This window comes from Tamandua tetradactyla, chromosome 7 (genome assembly GCF_023851605.1).
Source record: "Tamandua tetradactyla isolate mTamTet1 chromosome 7, mTamTet1.pri, whole genome shotgun sequence".
In the NCBI taxonomy this organism is placed as follows: Eukaryota; Metazoa; Chordata; class Mammalia; order Pilosa; family Myrmecophagidae; genus Tamandua; species Tamandua tetradactyla.
Window position 1 is genome coordinate 57,807,665 of NC_135333.1, and position 18,718 is coordinate 57,826,382.

General features: G+C 37.7%; 1 protein-coding gene across 2 annotated transcripts in view; it reads right to left on the reverse strand.

The window, feature by feature from the left end:
• RBM17 (RNA binding motif protein 17) overlaps window positions 1-17,726 on the reverse strand; it is a 42,515-nt gene extending 24,789 nt beyond the window's left edge. For both annotated transcript variants that reach the window (XM_077169491.1, XM_077169490.1), the window contains exons 1-3: window positions 17,502-17,726; window positions 9,233-9,373; window positions 5,920-6,036 (exon numbers count right to left, since the gene is read on the reverse strand). In XM_077169491.1, the coding sequence (XP_077025606.1) occupies window positions 5,920-6,036; window positions 9,233-9,355 (240 nt within the window). In that variant the 5' untranslated portion in view covers window positions 9,356-9,373; window positions 17,502-17,726. The remainder of the gene's footprint in view (window positions 1-5,919; window positions 6,037-9,232; window positions 9,374-17,501) is intronic.
• Between the last annotated feature and the right edge of the window lie 992 nt (window positions 17,727-18,718).

Here is an 18,718-nt window from a genome sequence, read left to right on the forward strand (position 1 = left end):
TGGAGGAACCAAGCGCATAAAGAACAACTGATAACATGACAGATCCACATACCCAGCTAGTGGGCAATAAAATCATGATAATTTTACCTCTTAATTCAGCCATGTTTCCATAATACCCCACGGCACGTTCTTGAAAATACTAAATAAGCCACTGCCACCTAAAATTTAAGATACTAGTACCTTCATTTATTCATTTATTTATTTCTACTAATACCTTTAAAATATAAATTTTATTATTTATAGCAAACACTCAATACTTTTGTTTTTATATATCTCTATTAAAACTTAAAAACCAAAACAACCCATGAACAACACATCAATCATACAGTCACCATCAAAAAGAATAACTTTAGATTCTGATTATATGGAGATGATACCCAAGATTTTTTAAAACATCCTCTTGGTCTGTTTAAAATTGTCTAGAACACACATCCCTTCCAATGAAGGCTATGTTTCAGGTACTGAATCTGACATAGGTGGGTGGATTTACCTTCCTATCATTAATTTTTCTTTTGGTCCACTAAAATTGGTTCAGATGTTAATATTCTGCATTCTCTCTTTTATAAACTTAAAATGGGAGTTACTCTTTGAGAGAAAAGATGTAGCCTTCACAAAGAAATGAAAAAAAAGAAAAGAGCTGACAGAGCACAGTTGACTAGAAAACCTGTGACTAGAAATGGCAATCTGAGGTTGGTGGCCTTGATCTGAACAAGGCTCCAGTAAGCCCAGATATGCTTCTTTTTTCACAATCAGTAATTCTTAATATCATCACATAGATGCATATTCATCATTTCTTAGTACATTTGCATCGATTCAGAAAAAGAAATAGAAAGACAACAGAAAAAGAAATAAAACGATAATAGAGAGAAAAAAATAAAAATAAAAAAATAAATAGAAAACTATACCTCAGACGCAGCTTCATTCAGTGTTTTAACATAATTACATTACAATTAGGTATTATTGTGCTGTTCATTTCTGAGTTTTTGTATCCAGTCCTGTTGCACAGTCTGTAATCCCTTCAGCTCCAATTACCCATTATCTTACCCTATTTCTATCTCCTGATGGTCTCTGTTACCAATGACATATTCCAAGATTATTCTCTAATGTCGGTTCACATCAGTGGGACCATACAGTATTTGTCCTTTAGTTTTTGTGGCTAGTCTCACTCAGCATAATGTTCTCTAGGTCCATCCATGTCTTTTTTTTTTTTAATTAAAAAATATATATTTTTGCTGAGAAATCTTTACATACCTACAGTCCATCCATGGTATAAAACCAATGGCTCACGATACCATCACATAGTTGTGTATTCATCACCATGATCATTTTTTGAACATCTGCATCACTCCAGAAAAAGAAAAGAACTCACACATCCCATACTCCTTACCCCTTCCTCTCACTGACCACTAATACTACAATCTATCCAATTTTCTTTTACCCTTATCCCCCCCCTTATTTATTTATTTTTCCCCCTTATCTTTTTTTACTCATCTGTCCATACCCTGGATAAAAGGAGCATCAGACACAAGGTTTTCACAATCACACGGTCACATTGTAAAAGCTGTATAGTTAATACAATCATTTTCAAGAATCATGGTTACTGGAACACAGTTCAACAGTTTCAGGTACTTCCCTCCCCGACTCCAACATACCATAAACTAAAAAGGGATCTCATGTAATGCAAAAGAATAACCCCCAGGATAACCTCCCGACTCTGTTTGAAATCTCCCAGCCATTGAAACTTTTTTGTCTCATTTCTCCCTTCTTTCTTTTGGTCAAGAAGGCTTTCTCAATGCCAAGATGCCAGGTCCCAGCTCATTCCAGGAGTCCCGTGTCTCACTGACAAGAAGATTTATACCCTGGAAGTTATGTCCCATGTAGGGGGTAGGGCAGTGAATTTACCTGCCAAGTTGCCTTAGAGAGAGCAGCCACATCTGAGCAACAAGAGGTTCTCTGGGGGTGACTCTTAAGCATAATTATAAGCAGGCTTAGCTTCTTCTTTGCAGGAATAAATTTCATAGGGGAAAACCCTGAGATAAAGGGCTCAGCCTATTGAACTGGTTGTCCCACTGCTTACAAGAATATCAAGAATTCCCCAGATGATGGAGTTTAATATTTCCTCCTTTCTCCCCAGTCCCCCAAGGGGAATTTCAAATACTTTTTTATTCTCTGCCCAAATTACTCTGGGATGTATTGGGGGACCACACTAGCCTACCGACCAACAAGATCTCACTCCCTATTCATGATTCCATGTAATTATGGTGTATGAATAAACTGGCCATACAAGTTAAATTAGATAACGTGTTACCCAAAATATGTATTTTGCACCAAATAAACACATCTCCCTCTGGTCTCATCACACAGAAGTTGAAATTTTAAAATATGGACCACCCAATACATTTCTTGATATAATTGTCCTAACCCTCCATCCTTTCTTCCATTAGTTCTCTTAGCATCACTTTCCCTTATTATCTGTATAACTGAGACAACTTAAGCGGTCCACACAGAAACCAGGAATAGGCATGGGTTAGGGATTAGTATCTTCAAGTGCCTGGTCTGAACCATTTTCAGGAAGTATCCTGCCAAACAGGAGTAAAACCGAGAAGAGTATTTGGAAAATGTATTATATATTTGAACACATAAATAAAGACAGTTTATCATCAATATCAACAGACCTAAATCTGACAATTCTAGTTATACTGCTTGACATATTACACGGTAAAACGAACTTCAGTGGTTCCTTACAACAAAAACTAAGGAAACCCTGTTATCTGGTGAATAAAAAAGCATTTGGGAAAATAACAAATCACCTCCCAGGCCCTATCACTGAAAAATTTACATGAATCTATTAAATTTAGGGCTCCCAAACAGTAGTTACGAGTTTGTATTCATGTAAAAGACATTTTAAAAACACAAAGACACATGAACAGGATTTCTTTTCAGTTATAAGACTGGAGAGAAACCTACAAACAGCAACTCAATTTATATATTTGTGGTAGTTAGATTCAGTTGTCAACTTGGCCAGGTGAAGGCAACTAGTTATGTTGCTGTGGACATGAGTCAACGGTACATGAACCTCATCTGTTGCTGATTACATCTGTAGTCGGCTAGGAGGGATGCCTGCTGCAATGAATGATGCTTGACTTAACTGGCTGGTGCTTAAATGAGAGAGCACAACGTAGCACAGCCCAAGCAGCTCAGCATACCTCATCTCAGCACAAGCAGCTCAGCCCAGGCCTTTGGAGATACAGAAAGAAATCACCCTGGGGAAAGTTGCTGGAACCCAGGGGCCTGGAAAGAAGGTCAGCAGAGATCACCCTGAGCCTTCCCACGCAAGAAAGAACCTCAGATGAAAGTTAGCTGCTTTTCCTCTGAAGAACTAACGAAATAAATCCCCTTTTATTAACAGCCAATCCGTCTCTGGTGTGTTGCATTCCATCACCTGGCAAACTAGAACACTATTATCACAACAAAATGTCTAACTGAAAGAAGAAATCAACAACATGAAGGTTAATTCTTTGTCACTTCAAAATCTGAAATGAAACAACTTTTTTCTTTGCAATCATTCCTATTTTTATCATTCCGTTCTACGTATATAATCAGTAATTCACAATATCATCGCATAGTTGCATATTCATCATCATGATCATGAAATGAAACAACTTTTACTGTATAGACCTTGCTAAGTTTAACAATGAGAAATCCTTTTGTAAATGCTATAAGAATAAAATAGTTTGCTTGATTGAAAAAATTAAAACATTAATTTTAATTAACAGGGTGGGATAAAACTAAAGCAGTCATATATTGTAGGTGATATTGTATAGTGACACAATCTGCTGGAAAAAAGTTGGTACTAAAATAAGTTGGCCATAAAAATAATTGATCTCTTAATGCCACCTCAGGAAATCCATCCTAAGGATATAATTTAAAATACACAGAAAGCTCCCTATAGAGATGTTCATTTGAGTGTTATTTATAATGACAACATAAAAGCAGATCTATAAAATCACACAATCTGCATGGATACAATACTGTTGCAATTATGCCACTACTGTCCCCTCTCAGTCCAGCATGCAAGATCAGATGTCTCCTGTCACTATCTTTTATGCCTTCCTGGTCTCCTCTAATCTGGAAAAGACCCACAAAGTTTATTTCTTCATTATCTTTATGCTTTTGAAGAGTAACAGCCAATTATTTTATAGAAAGTCCCCCTTTGGGGTTTGTCTGATATCTTCTCATGATTAAATTTAGCTTATGCACTCTGGCAAAGAAAAAAAAAAAGATCTAGATAGCTGTACAGTTAGGGGATACTTGAGTAAACCATGATATATTCACTTGATGAGAATATTTTGCAAAAAGGAAAAAAGCTCATTAATTAGATGCGGGAGAGGACAATACAAAAGATACTACAGTCAATACTCAATCACAGAAGATGATTAATGAGCCTTTTTCTTTTTTTTTTGCATTAGTAGATACCAGTAATCGAACCCGGGTCTCTGGCATGGCAGGCAAGAACTCTGCCTGCTAAGCCACTTGTGGCCCACCCTAGTGAGCTTTTTATTAAATGTAATGTGAAAAAAATTAGTAAATCTTGGGGCAGGGGTGGGTAACGAGTAAAAATTAGGAAAAAACACCTCAACTGTAGAGTGGCATTTTCTCGTGACAGACTATTTAGCAACACCAGCTTCCTTGGCCAAGAACTCTCAGCAAGAGCTAAGCTATGGCTCACGTTGTGATGAAGATTAAGGTGGGGGAACAAGCAGGTTCCAACCCAGAAGAATTAAAACTGTGAGAGCAGAGAAACCAAACAAAGAAACATATTTGGGACTCTGTCTCAGCCTCACTTGGGTCCTTTCTAATAATTAGGGGAACAACAACAACAAAAAGATTATGTTGCTAAAAACAGCGAAGGATAGTATATTTTATCCACTGTTAATCTTTTGGCTATTTTTCATCAAGCAATTTGTATAGTGCATGGTATTTTTGAAATTACCATAGTCATACTATTTGAACGCCATCTGTGAAAGGATAAATAGTTGGTATAATTTTAACTAGTTTATATTAAATTTACTTGTACTTTGTTTTGACTAGATTTCACTATGATCCTGAGTTGCCCTGTTGCATATCTTACTCATTCTCAACAACTCAGTTTATAGAGTTGACCAAATCGCTGCTTTGTTTTTAAGCATATGTGAAACTGTTGTGATAATAAAGGCTGGTGGGGAGCGGGGGATTTATTTTGGTGAGTGTTTGATTTTTTAGCCTTTTCTTTATTTTAATTCAGGATAAAACAGCAAGTATTAACACTGTTTATGAGAAACTGGAAACAACCCATATATCCAGTATTAAAGTGATCAGATCAATTATAGTACATGCACACAATGGAATACAGTGAAGCCATTCAAAATGCTCTTACAGCACTATACTTTTGGACACAGACATTCACAATACATTAGGAGAGAAAAGCAAGAATAGAAGGTGGAGCAGGCATAAAGTAGAGAGAGACTTTAAAATACAAAGTTTCTAATTTCTGTAGGATAAAACTGAAGGTGAATTGCTTTTACTTTTACCTATCTCTAGTTTCTTATGTTTCTATTATGAACTTATTTTATTTCAAATAGATATTTTTTTTTTTTTTTTTTTTGCGTGGGCAGGCACTGGGAATCCAGCATGGCAGGTGAGAACTCTGCCTGCTGAGCCACCATGGACCACCCTAGATAAATGTTTTAAAAATGATAAAAGCAAATGTAAAAACTAAGTTGAAAATTATATTGACGTCAGATTTCAAAGGACTACTGAGACACTGTTAAGACTGCCTAAGAGGTCAAGATTACACATACGTACTTTAACAGAAAGTTAAAAAAGTATCGAGGTCAAAGTTAGGTGTACCCAGCTTTTCTGCACATCATATAAGCTTACCTTTAGCCCAGCTGCTACATGGGGTGGTGTGTCCACAATTTGCCTTTCATCTGAAGAGCCACCCCGCTTTAGGTCGATCACTGGGGCAAGGACTGTACTCTGTTTTGTCCTTTGACTCTGAAATTACCAAAAAAAAAAAAAAAACTGTATTGAAGCATCACATGAAAATTCATGCTATTTGTAACAAAGATATTTTTGGTCTCTGAAACCTTTGAGAAATGAGAAAACCATAATTCTTAAAACAACACCTTTAAATTCATTTATTACAATTAGCATTTTTTAATCTTTCCTTTTTAAACAGAGTTCCTCCATTTTTATAAAAATTTTACAGTAAACTTGGTCACTTTTATTTACATTTGTATGTAAAGTAATATATAAAAAAGCTCTGCCTTGGATTTTCCCAGAGTATAGGGGGAAAAATCCAGCTTCTTCTCCCTGTATTATGAATCTACAGAAAAAATTTTAAAGAGAAAACAATGATTTTTCATATACCATTCAACCACTGTTAACATGTTACCATATTTCCTTGACCTCACACATATTTTTTGCTAAAACATTTACAAGAAGTTGGAGACATCACATAACCCTAAATACTTCAGTATATAGCTCCTAAAACAATGGACATTCTCCTACATAACCATAATAATAATACCATATCTAATAAAATCAGCAACACACCACCTATCCAGTTCATATTCAGATATTCCAAGCTGTCCCCCAAAATGTCTTTTAAAAACCAGAAATTTTTGAATTAGGATCCTACCAAAGTTTCTGCAATGAATTTGGTTTTAAAGTCTTTCTATTCACAACAGGGTCTCTTTCCTCACGACCATCAACACCATCACTGCCATCACTACCTCCACCATCAAGTTCACCGCTTTCTTCCTCCTACACTGTCTTGTAAAATGCTGTACATTCTAGATCTGTCTGATTACTTCCTGGTGGTATAATTGAACTTGTTTCTCCATCTTCTATAATTTCTGAAAACTGGAAGTTAAATCTAAGGCATGATTAAATTCAGGGTAAAGCTCTGTCAAGAATATTTCCTAGGGGAGGTGGTGGATTTCATTACATACCACATCAGGAGACATGTAATGTCTGGCTGTCTTTTAGTTAATCTAAGTTTGATCACATTATGGTGGTGACCACTAGATCTTTCAATTATTTATAATGACAACATAAGGTACAATTTACCTTCTACAATTTTTTTATTTATTTATTTTTACCTTCTACAATTTAAAAGGTTATAAATTTTATTGTTATCACTATAAAAGGCTTAAGAATAAGCTTTCATCTCTCTTTGAATATCACAATGGTTATAAATTTAAGCAAACAAAATTTAAGCCAGTCTTCAAATATGCAATTTGCAAAGTTTAAAGGGTGAGCTGGGGGGTGTGAAGGTAGCTCAGTGGTAGAATTCTTGCCTGCTATGCAGGAAACCTGGGTTCGATTCTTGAACTATGCACTTCTCAAACAAATGAAACCAACAAAAAAAACACAAACAAGCAAACAACAAAAAAATTCAACAAATGGTGCTGCAATAACGGGATACTCAAATGGAAAAAAGTTAATAAAGGGCAAGCTCAAGGGTAATTATCAGATTCATACATTTTTCTACTATATTTTTTCTAACCAATATATCTATATATATACATATTGCAGGGGGAGTGCATGGGCCAGGAAATGAATTGATACATTAATTTTTTTTTAAAGGGAAACATTTTTTTTAAACATTTTCTTGTTTTATTGTATTCTGTTTCTCCGTTTTTGTTACATGGGCTGGGGCCGGGAATCGAACCGAGGTCCTCCGGCATAGCAGGCAAGCACTTTGCCCGCTGAGCCACCGCGGCCCGCCCGATACATTAATTTTTAATGTAGCTACAAATGAAACCACAGCTCCATCTTTCAGCTACAGGTAAAATTTTCTCTACTTTTAAATACCTTTACAGTTTTGGTTAGACCAACCTAGAATTCTGAGAAATTAGTTAATATAATTAATAGCCTACAAGAATCAGTGTAATCTACCTTCCCTTAAGGAAAAAAAAGAATACTAGCATCACATAGCAGTCAAAAGATGACAAAAAGTTATTAGAAATGATTTCACAGGCAACTTTGTATTTTGACCAATTAAAAAAATCAATTAGAAACAAGAGATTTGCTAACATATAAAGTTAATGTATTTGGATAAGTAAGAAGAAGCTAAGCACAAATTAACTAGAGTGTCACTTTACTTTTGGATATCCTAATCCTAAAGAATGTCAACAATATTAACAATCTAATTTAAGTGCTTCAATATAAAATAATTAGAATGTTAAAAGACATGGCTTATTATGGAAAATTTCAAGCATAAACAAAATTAAAGAGAACAGATTAATGAATTCTTAAGTCTATCACTCAGCTTCAACAATAATGAATTCACAGCCAATTCTGCTTCATTTATATTCCCACTGCCCCACCCCTCGAGTTGGATTAAGTAAATACTAACATTTTATCAGTAAATATTTCCATATGTATCTCCAAAAAGTTTTCTCAAAACTTTTGACATTACTGTTTCCTGCCAAGAGTCTTTTAAATACATTTTTCTAATCACCTCACTCATGAAATTTTATACCACAGATATCTGCATATGTACTTTACGTATAGTCTTAAAACATAAGGGCACTAACAATAAACCATAATACCACCTGTTAGTAAAAAATTTGACATTTTAATTATCACTAAATTCCAGGTGATAAATATAATTTTAACATTCTAGATGTTAAAATATTTTTATTATATTGCCAATGCCGAACATGTATACAAGAGGAACAAAACAATTACTACCCAGACTACATATGCCTGACACATTCATAAACAAACTGACCACTCAATAATGCACACACAGTGGTTTAGATATCACCACAGAGCTGTGCTTCCTGCAAACCATCCCTAACAAACAAGCAGGAATTAAATGTAGACTTCTGGGCCCCACCTCAGAACCAGAATTTACCTGTAAATATCAGGACCACAGCTACAGAATCTGCATTTCAAGTAGGTTCTCAAATTGAAGTTTGAAAACCTGAAGCACTGCTGGAAGTTGAGAGGCTGATTTTCTTCATCCTATTCCTTGGAATATTTCTACTCCCAGGAACCACAAGGAATAAACTGATCTTAAATTCTTCATTCTTCTCTACCCAAAGTCTCTCTCCCCATAGATGCTTAGCCCTACACAGCCTATAAAAAAGGCAGAAGAGCAAGCTAAAACCAAATCACTTTTATTCCTGACAAAGAAACCACCTGGCAGACTTCTGCTTTCATACTCTAGGTTTTTTACCTTTGCCTGAGTGAGCGCTGCCTTCTTCACCTGAAGCTGAGACTGCAGAAGTTTGAAGTTTTTGGACCAGCCTTCTGTTTTTGAATCACTGGTCTCCACTCCCAGGTCATCATACAGGGACATCTTCTTTTCAGTTTAATGCTGAAAAGCAAAGGGTAGGAGGATTAAAGAATGCAAAATATAAGTAGGATTTCAAACCTTTCATACTGAAGTAATTTACTATCATGTAATTTAAAAGGTAAAAGATATTTTAAGAACGACGTAGTCCCAGACCCCTTCAGTTTATAGCAGCCACAACCCTTGATATCATCAGTGCAGTGCTTCTAATACATGAACCTATGCCCATTTATTATTTAAAAAATGAACCTCTATAATTAGTTTCTTTTTCTATCTTTCTTATAGACCATATGGCCAAGTGATGTGTGAGTAAATCTTCCTGCTCTAACAGCATACAATAAGGTAAGACAGTAGTTTTAAATTCAGGGCATTATTAATCATATATATCTAAATTTTAAAAAATTCTATTTTGTATCAATAGCAAAAAACAAACACCTTACAAAAACACCAATTTCCAAGTTGATTTAAGACAAGTATCTTTTTTAAATTTTTAATCATTTTTTAAATTGTGGAAACACACACACACACACACACACACACACAAAAGCAATAAATTTCAAAGTACACCACAACAACTGATTGTAAAACAGATTTCAGAGTTTGGTATGAGTTACAATTCTATAATTTTAGGTTTTTGCTTCTAGTTGCTCTAAGACACTGGAGACAAAAAGAAATAGCAATATAATGAATCAGCAATAAACAATTCAGCAACCATACTCATTTGTTAAATCCTATCTTCTCACTGTTATAATTCTACCTTCTCCTCTGATCCCTCTTCCAATCTTTACAGGTATTTGGGCTTGGCCATTTAAACTTTTTCATGTTGGAAAGGGCTGTTGATAATATGGGATAAAGGGATGGAACCAGTTGATATTCTGTAGAGCCTGGCCCCTAACTATCCTTTTATAAAGGAAAACTTTAAACATATTCCTAAAAATAAGAAAAAGTGATAGAGAGAATCCCACAGATATTTGTAAGTTATGATCATTTACTGGGGGAGTGGTGGTGGTGGTCAGGAGTAAAATCTTAAATAACCCGGAATTCTTCATATCCCACCAAGTGAAAATCCGTCATCTTTAACGACATTGATTACAAAGAGATAATCAGCAATCTACATATAAATGATCAATTCACAGCATCTTCGCAAAATAGAGGAATACATGATAACAATGACAAAAACAGTAACAGTGATGCCCTTATTATGCCAGGTGAGATGCTAAATGCAATTTCTGCAGTAGGTACCATTAAAGCCCTGCTTCATATACAGCTAGGCAACTCCAGAGTCCTTGCTAGGAAATGTCTCCTGTTACCTTTAAAACAGCTCAATATCCTGAAACCCACAAATATGGACCATTTCTTAAAATAAGAAATCAGCTCTTCCTTAGAAACAGAAAGAAAAAACAAAAAAGGAAATTGAAATTAAAACTATAACCTGCAAATGAATGCTTAGTGAGGATAGTTCCCAATTTATGAAAACATTCCAAAAGTCTGTCACATCCCAGATGCTTAGAACGCACTTTCCCATATGAACATCTATTCTGCCTGTCTCCTGTCTCAAAAGAAGAGAAGGAAAACACCAAATTTTTCTACCTGGATTAGGCCTCACTCAGGCCTAACACATAACTTCTCTTTGGAGTATTTTCACTTCTCATCTCTTTTACTCCCAGTATTCTAAGATCCTTCTCTCAACCCCCAATCTCAGCTGGTTTTAGTTCTACACTTTGTGGGAACGCGGTAACAGAGACAGCATTCCAACCTTTCTCCTTCAGAACAGTTGTTAAGGTCGTAAGTATAGTCGATTCCTATCGTCTATCATCTTCCTGAGGTCAGTGCCTCTCTAAACTGTCACGGCTCTGCACAGTTTCTTCCATCTCTTAATTTCTGAACCTTCACATGACCTAGAAGCTCTGTTTTGATGCTTAAATGAAAGGCAGCCAGGAAGCAGAGACACTGACAGCTTTAAGGAATCACATAAAAACTAAGCTTACACATTCTCCTCCTCCTAAGGTTTCTGCAACAACCTACCAGCCTGGCTCAATAGCAACACTGACAAAGAGAAGACCCAACAGGTAAATGCCCACTGCCTTCGATGCCTAAAAAAGTAAAAGTTTTACTCAGGAATTTATGACATTAGGTCTCAAACACTGGGGTTAAATCAAAAGAAAATGAACTTAATTTCTTGACTAAGTAGGGCTGAAAACATGATCTTGTCTTCAGTTTCGTAGGAAATCCCCAGGAATCCACTTCAGAAAATATTTTAATCCATTCCACCATAAAAGCCCATGATAACCCATGTCCAGTTTCTAGTGGGCAATGTTCTACCCCAAGACTAACTCAGAGCCATGCCTGACCCAGAGATGAATAGGAAATCAGGCCAAATGCACAGTTAATGCCCTATTTGCAAAGCTCCCCAAGCCTATCACTTCAGAAATTTCTGGCTGACAACTACCGTGACCAGAGGAAGACTTCTGCACCCAACAGCTTCAGAAGCTTCAAGCACTTTTCTTCTAGCCTGGTGCTCAAACTAAATTGTTCACCTCTACATTCACGTCCTTAAATTTTAAATTTCATCAGAAAAACCAAAGCAACAGCAAAGAAAAACAACGCTAGCATCCAGTTTAGCACTGCAGTTTCCCAAAAATGACTTTAGAAATGACCACCTTTCATCTAATCTGGTTTAATTCTTCAAGTCACCTTCACTGGAATAGTGGCCAAACCAAAGCCTAGTGAAGTAAGGGTTCATCTGTTCATTCTTTTATAAGGACAGAAGAAGACTAAGACATTCTGGGAAATGAATATAAGGAACAAATCTTTCTAGCAAATTATAAATAGAAAGCTAAATTATCAAAATTTGTTTGCAAATTTTAGATATTCTCTCCATTAGAAATTTGAGAATTTTATCGGAGCAGGTTGTGCCGGTCTGAATCTGTGGTGGACCGGTCTGAATCTGTGGTGGACCCCAGAAAAGCCATGCCCTTTGATCCTCATTCAATATTGCTGGGTGGGAGCATTTTGATTGTTTCTCTGAAGGTGTGACCCACCCAACTGTGGGTGGTAACTTTTGATGAGATGATTTCCATGGAGGTGTGTCTCTACCCACTGAAGGTGGAGCTGCTTACTGGAATCCTTTAAAAGAGGAAACATTTTGGAGAGAGTACCTTTTTGGTAGAGCCACGTGAAAGCCAGCAGACACCACCATGTTCGCCATGTGCCCTTCCAGCTAAGACAGAAACGTTGAACGTCATTGGCCTTCTTGAACTAAGGTACCTTTCCCCTTAAACTGGACACTTCTATAGACTTGTTTTAATTGGGACATTTTGTTGGCCTTGGAACTGTTAACTAGCAACTTATTAAATTCCCCTTTTTAAAAGCCATTTTGTTTCTGGTATATTGCATTCTGGCAGCTAGCAAACTAGAGCACAGGTGTTTCCAAATATGTTAACATTTTTAGTACCAGTGGAAGAGGTTAACTAGGTGCCCACCAAACTGCAGGAAGTGTGTATGTGGGGAAGATTAGCTTATTCATGTTTGCAGCTCCAATTTTTGGCACACAACAGGCATTTAATAAACATCTGTTAAACTATTAATAATCAAATAGTCTATGTAACCACACAAATCAGCAGTGAAATGAAGCAATGTGCATAAGTTCCATTAAAGTTAAAAGAATAGGCCAAAAGAAAAAAAAAAGGAAGGGGTGGCACTAGGGAGAAGGTGTATTAGGGAACTGGTGAGGTAACAGGTTTCTATTTAATTAACCTCAGTACATCTCCCGACTTACAAATAAATTCAGAGAAATAAAACTTTAAAAATCAAGCAGTATATAGGATCTAAGAGAAGTCTTTCAACTAAGAATTCTATATTTAACAAAGATTTTATCACCAAATTAATGATGGTTTATAGGAGACCATACTTCCTCTGATTCCACTACATTTCTAAATAGAAGATGGTCTGTTCTTATTCTGCAAGCTTCGGAATTCATTCTGTAGCAAAATCTCACATTCATTTAAAGTTCCTTGTTACTTTTCTCAAATATTCAAGAAAACACCATAAATTTCAGGAACTCATGTCATCTTACCAGCAACTGCTAGCTTTCCGTAACACAAACTTTATAAAGTCAGATCTCTACATGAGAGGAGAGGAAAAAGAACTTTGTTTCTTTGAACTTCAAGCTCACAGAATTGGACTGATCATAACACTCATTATCCATCTCTGCATGCAAGCCTGCTTTTATTTAATAATTATAATGCTACTAGTACCTGCAAATTCACCACCCCAAACAAAAGTCAAGGTAAGATCTTGACAAGAAACCACATTTAACCATACAGTTCCTCCATCTTACATCATTTCCCCCTCCCCACAGCAAGCATCAATCTGGGTCCCACTGTCAAGCATTTCTCTGCTATCCTCCTTTTATACTGTATTTACATAGGTTTATCGTATCAAGTTCTAGAAAATGTGTGTGTGTGTGTGTGTGTGTGTGTGTGTATTTTTTGGGGGGGGGAGGGTGCATGGTCTAGGAATCAAATCCAGGTCTCCTGCATGGAAGGTGAGCATTCTACCAGTGAACCATCCATGCACCCCTGTATATTTTTATTTTAGCTTTTTAAAGCATTTTTGAACAAACATAACTTATTCATCTATGTTCCCCACTGCAACCACTGAAATGTAACAAGTGTATTAACAAGACTCTGCCAAGGTCATCAACCTAAATGAAGTTGGTAATACTCGGATAATATTACACATTTATTTCATGAAATCAGGTGTCAAGTTAGAAGCTAGGATCAAATGTAAATACAGAACAAATCGCTGGCTTTTATTATTTATTTACAATACCTGTTATTCACTTCTTTTTTATGATAATGTTATCCTTTAGCACACCTTTCATATATGCTCCATTTTCCTTAAGAAGATACCCAAGGAATATGGTTCCAGAAGGAAGAATGATGACTTTCCAAGATTCTACCTAAGCTGGCAAAGCATTTTTTTTTAAACATGTGCAACTGGCAGAAAAGGAACATGGAAGAAAGAAATCTTCTCAGAAGCATCCCACCTACTCATCTTTCAAGTGCATTTCTTAAGTCTTTAGGGACTATCACCCCCACACAAAACTACCGATCCCCCATTGTTCCATACTTGGATCACAGCAACTCCTACCTGATACACTGCCTACAGGTTTATGTATTCGTCTTACATTATAAGCCCTGTAAATGAAAGGGCTGTTTTTGTCTTCATCTTTGTATCTCCAGTTTAGCATCATGGTCAGAACATTGTGGGCACTTAATAAATATTTTCTAAATGTATCACAGAATAGATAGAAAATGCTAATGCATTTGTTCTAGTTTGCTAGCTGCCGGAATGCAACACACCAGAGACGGATTGGCGTTTAATAAAAAGGGATTTATTTCCTTAGTTCTTCAGAGGAAAGGTAGCTAACTTTCAAATGAGGCTCTTTCTTACATGGGAAGGCTCAGGGTGATCTCTGCTGGCCTTCTCTCCAGGCCTCTGGGTTCCAACAACTTTCCCCGGGGTGATTTCTTTCTGTATCTCCAAAGGCCTGGGCTGAGTACTGAGATAAGATATGCTGAGCTTGGGCTGTGCTACGTTGTGCTCTCTCATTTAAGCACCAGTCAGTTAAATCAAACATTATTCATTGTAGCAGGCACACCTCCTAGCCGACTGCAGATGTAATGAGCAACAAATGAGGTTCACATACCATTGGCTCATGTCCACAGCAACAGAACTAAGCACCTTCACCTGGCCAAGTTGACAACTGAACCTAACTACCACAGCATCTATTTAAATCACATTATTAACATCCATAAGATCTGCAGATCTGTATTTAAAGACATATCTTACAGGAAATGAAATTTAATATGTTTGATGACTTTTAAACTGTATTAACATAATTAAAGTGAGAAAAACTACTACTACTGTACAACCCACAACAAAGGTCTGAGTTCTGAACACCTAAAGAAGGTTTGGCAAGAAACCTTTTTATCACTACATAGATATTTATGTATCATAAAACCAAAGCCTCCTCTTTGAAGCCTGAAGAATACAGCAAGCATACACAGAAAGGAACAAGAAGGAAACCATGAGGGGTGATGCACTTTGTTGTCCACAAAAAATACAGCTATAAAAGGTTTATGCCTCATGTATAACATTAATTATTATTATTATTTATTATTTTTTCTTGCATGGGCAGGCACCAGGAATCAAACCTAGGTCTCCGGCATGGCAGGCGAGAATTCTGCCACTGAACCACCGTCACACTGCCCCATTTATGATAACTTTTTAAAGGAGTTTAAAAGAAATTTCCTGTACCTCCCACTCTCACATGTTCATTCTGTTTAATATTTCCATTCATTTTCATAGACTTATTGACCAAAATGACACAGACTGGAGTACACTGCAGACAAAGCCCACTAGAGTCACCTGGAATTAAAGTGTATAATTGAGTATCTTCTATCACTTACTATTATGAAAGGTTTGAGGGATTACTAACCCTGGATCATCTGTTTCCCTGCAAGGGGAGGTCTGAAGAATTCACTTGCAGGGAAGAATAAGAAGATAAACTAAAACAGGGTAAAGAATCACCTTAATAAGTTACGTTTTGGGGGGACATTTAACAATTCTCTGAAAATTCTTATTTCCCATAAAGGCTATCTTTAGTTGCCACAGAACTTCACAATCAGAATCGCTCTTCACTATTAACTTCTATTCCATCTTACGTTTTTGTTAATATCACAACCTACTCTTCTCTGCAGTACCTAATCACCGCTTAATAAATTCTAATCATAAAACTCTTGGTTTGCATTACTAACTTATTACTCCATATTCCCTAAAAATCCTTATTATACTCAAAATGTGTGGCCTTTTTGTAGCAAAAATGTAGAAACTGACCGGCAGTGTTTAAAAACTTTACCTGTGGCAGGGACACAGGTTCTCATGGTCTATTTGAGTGTATGTAGAATCTTATCCTATCTTCAATATTCTATTTTCCAACTTCATACCTGGCTTATCTGACAAGTACCTTTGATGGTCCTCCCTTACTTCTCAAAGACCCCCTCATGGTCTGACATGACTAACCTTCCAAATAATTTCTCCTCAAACTTTTTTCTCTGCCTTACCCGCAGTTACCCAAGTATTATGGTGCTTCGCCTTTCTGGTACTTTTGCACTTGTTTCCTTTGCAGGAAACCTTTTCCTCTCCTTGTGGGTTAAAAAAATATCATTTACCCTTCAAGAATCAGCATAAGTATCAGCTCCACTTCGAAAGTCTTTCCAGATCCCACTCTAGTCTCTCAGATCAACCCAGGTAGGGTTTTCATGCCTAGTTTCTCTAGAGACCACATTTCATGAAAGTAGCGACATATTCGTAGATCACAGTTGATAACATACTGTCTGGGTAAGAGTAAATGCTCGAAAAATGTTTGATGATTGAACAACAGAGCTAAAACCAGGACCTGACAATTTACAAGTCCACTGTAAAATGACAAGGACCAAGGTAACGGGGAAGTCATGGTTTTCTTCACTTGCCCAGGTAGGTTCCAATTTTTTGACATCTGGAATTCCCAGTTTCGAAGTTCTGGGAGGAAATGGGTTTTATCCTCTCCACTTCCTGAGTCCTGGAGGGACACAAGAGTGCTGGGCACAGGTGACATATTGCCCTGGAAACAGGGTCAAGGGACCGACAAACTTTTTCACACATGATCAACGAAGAGAAGGAACGTTCTTTAGCCCCCGAAAGACTGAAACTGGCAGATAAAAGAGAACAGGAAGGAGAGAGTAAGAGTACGAAAGACTGGGACTGGAGGATGAGAAAAAAAAGTGGCAAACGCACGAAAAGGTGCTGCGCTTGGAGGCGGAGAGAAGAGAATATGGAGGAGGAGGAGAACCGGGCCAGAGGCTCCCGACAGCAGCTCTGGGAACGAAGCCAGGGGCAAGGCGCGAATGGGCTCAGCGCAGGGAACCCGGGGCCTGAGAGCTGGAGGACGAGATCGCCCTCAGCTTGGGGCTGGCGATGTCGGACCCTCCCGCCCCCTGCGCGGCGCGGCCTAATCTACGGCCTCGCGTCCGGCGCGGTCCTGGCTGGCGCTCCCGCCCCAGCTTCGCAGCCAGGCCGGCGGGGTGGCGACGAGGGGGCTACTTACCCGGCTCGCCCAGACGACCTTCCCCATGGGCCGGAGTGGCGGCACCACGGAGCCGGGGCCGAGACGCGCAAGCTCCGTACCGAGCCCGGAAGCGCGGCGGCCAGAAGAGGAGACGCACCCTGCGTAAGCCCGCCGACGACACCGGGCCACGGAGTCAGCGCCAACTCCTACGCCAAATCCGGAGGGGCTCCGCGGCGCGGGGATGAAGGAGCGTGCGCCGCCAGTAGAGAGGGGACGCCTGTGCCACGGCGCCGCGTCTGCAGCGGCACCTCTCGGTGGGAGGTCGGTACTGCTCTCCCTCCTCCGCCAGCGTCTCTTTCTTTCACCAAAAGGTGTCGCAGTGGCGCAAGTTATTGAAATCTAAATAGTAGAAGAAAGTGGCAGTGACCCCAGATGGGCAGAAGAAGAAATGGTCCAGGACAACCGCGATCTTCTCGATAGCTAACTGTTTTCTAACAGGGTAAAGGAGAGAATCTCTTCTGGTTCTCCATTCTAATGCAAAGAACTAAAAATAAATCACCATAGACGAGATGAATGGAAATATTCACAGCAAAATAAATGGCAGTGAGCATTGAATTGATTTGCCTATAAGCCTCAGGATTGGGATTGCAGAAATGAAAGTAAATGTTATAGTCCCTCACAATTTTAAAACTACATGACTACAGAAGTTGGAAGGGAAAAAGAAAGTGGGGTTTGGTGTAAATATGCTTATTTTCAGACTTATAATTGGGGGTCAAAATATTTCAAGCTAAATCAAATAATAGATTTAAGCATATGTTTTAGTACAAAGAAACATTAAAAAAAGATAAGATATAATCATATAAAACCCGGTGACTAAGAAAAGGGAGGGCAAGGCGAAAAAGAAAGAAGTAAGGTAGGGAGTCAATAGAGATTCTAAATAGAGGATTAAGAACATCTTGTCATTGATATAATGATAAACCAGAATAAAAACACAAACCTTTTAAATTATCAAGCAACACACAACAAAACAAACAAAATCAAGTGTGAGATATTTGAAAAAGTTACAAAACAGAAAGTATAAGATGATGACAGAACTATAACCAAATATCTCATGTTAGTAAACATGAATGTGTTAAGCTCACCTATCAAAAAATGCAACTTCAAACTGGAGCACAAGACATAGCTCAATTCTGTATTGTATCTGAGAAGGAATACTAAAATAAGGGGATTCTGAAAGTTTGAAAATAGAAGAATGG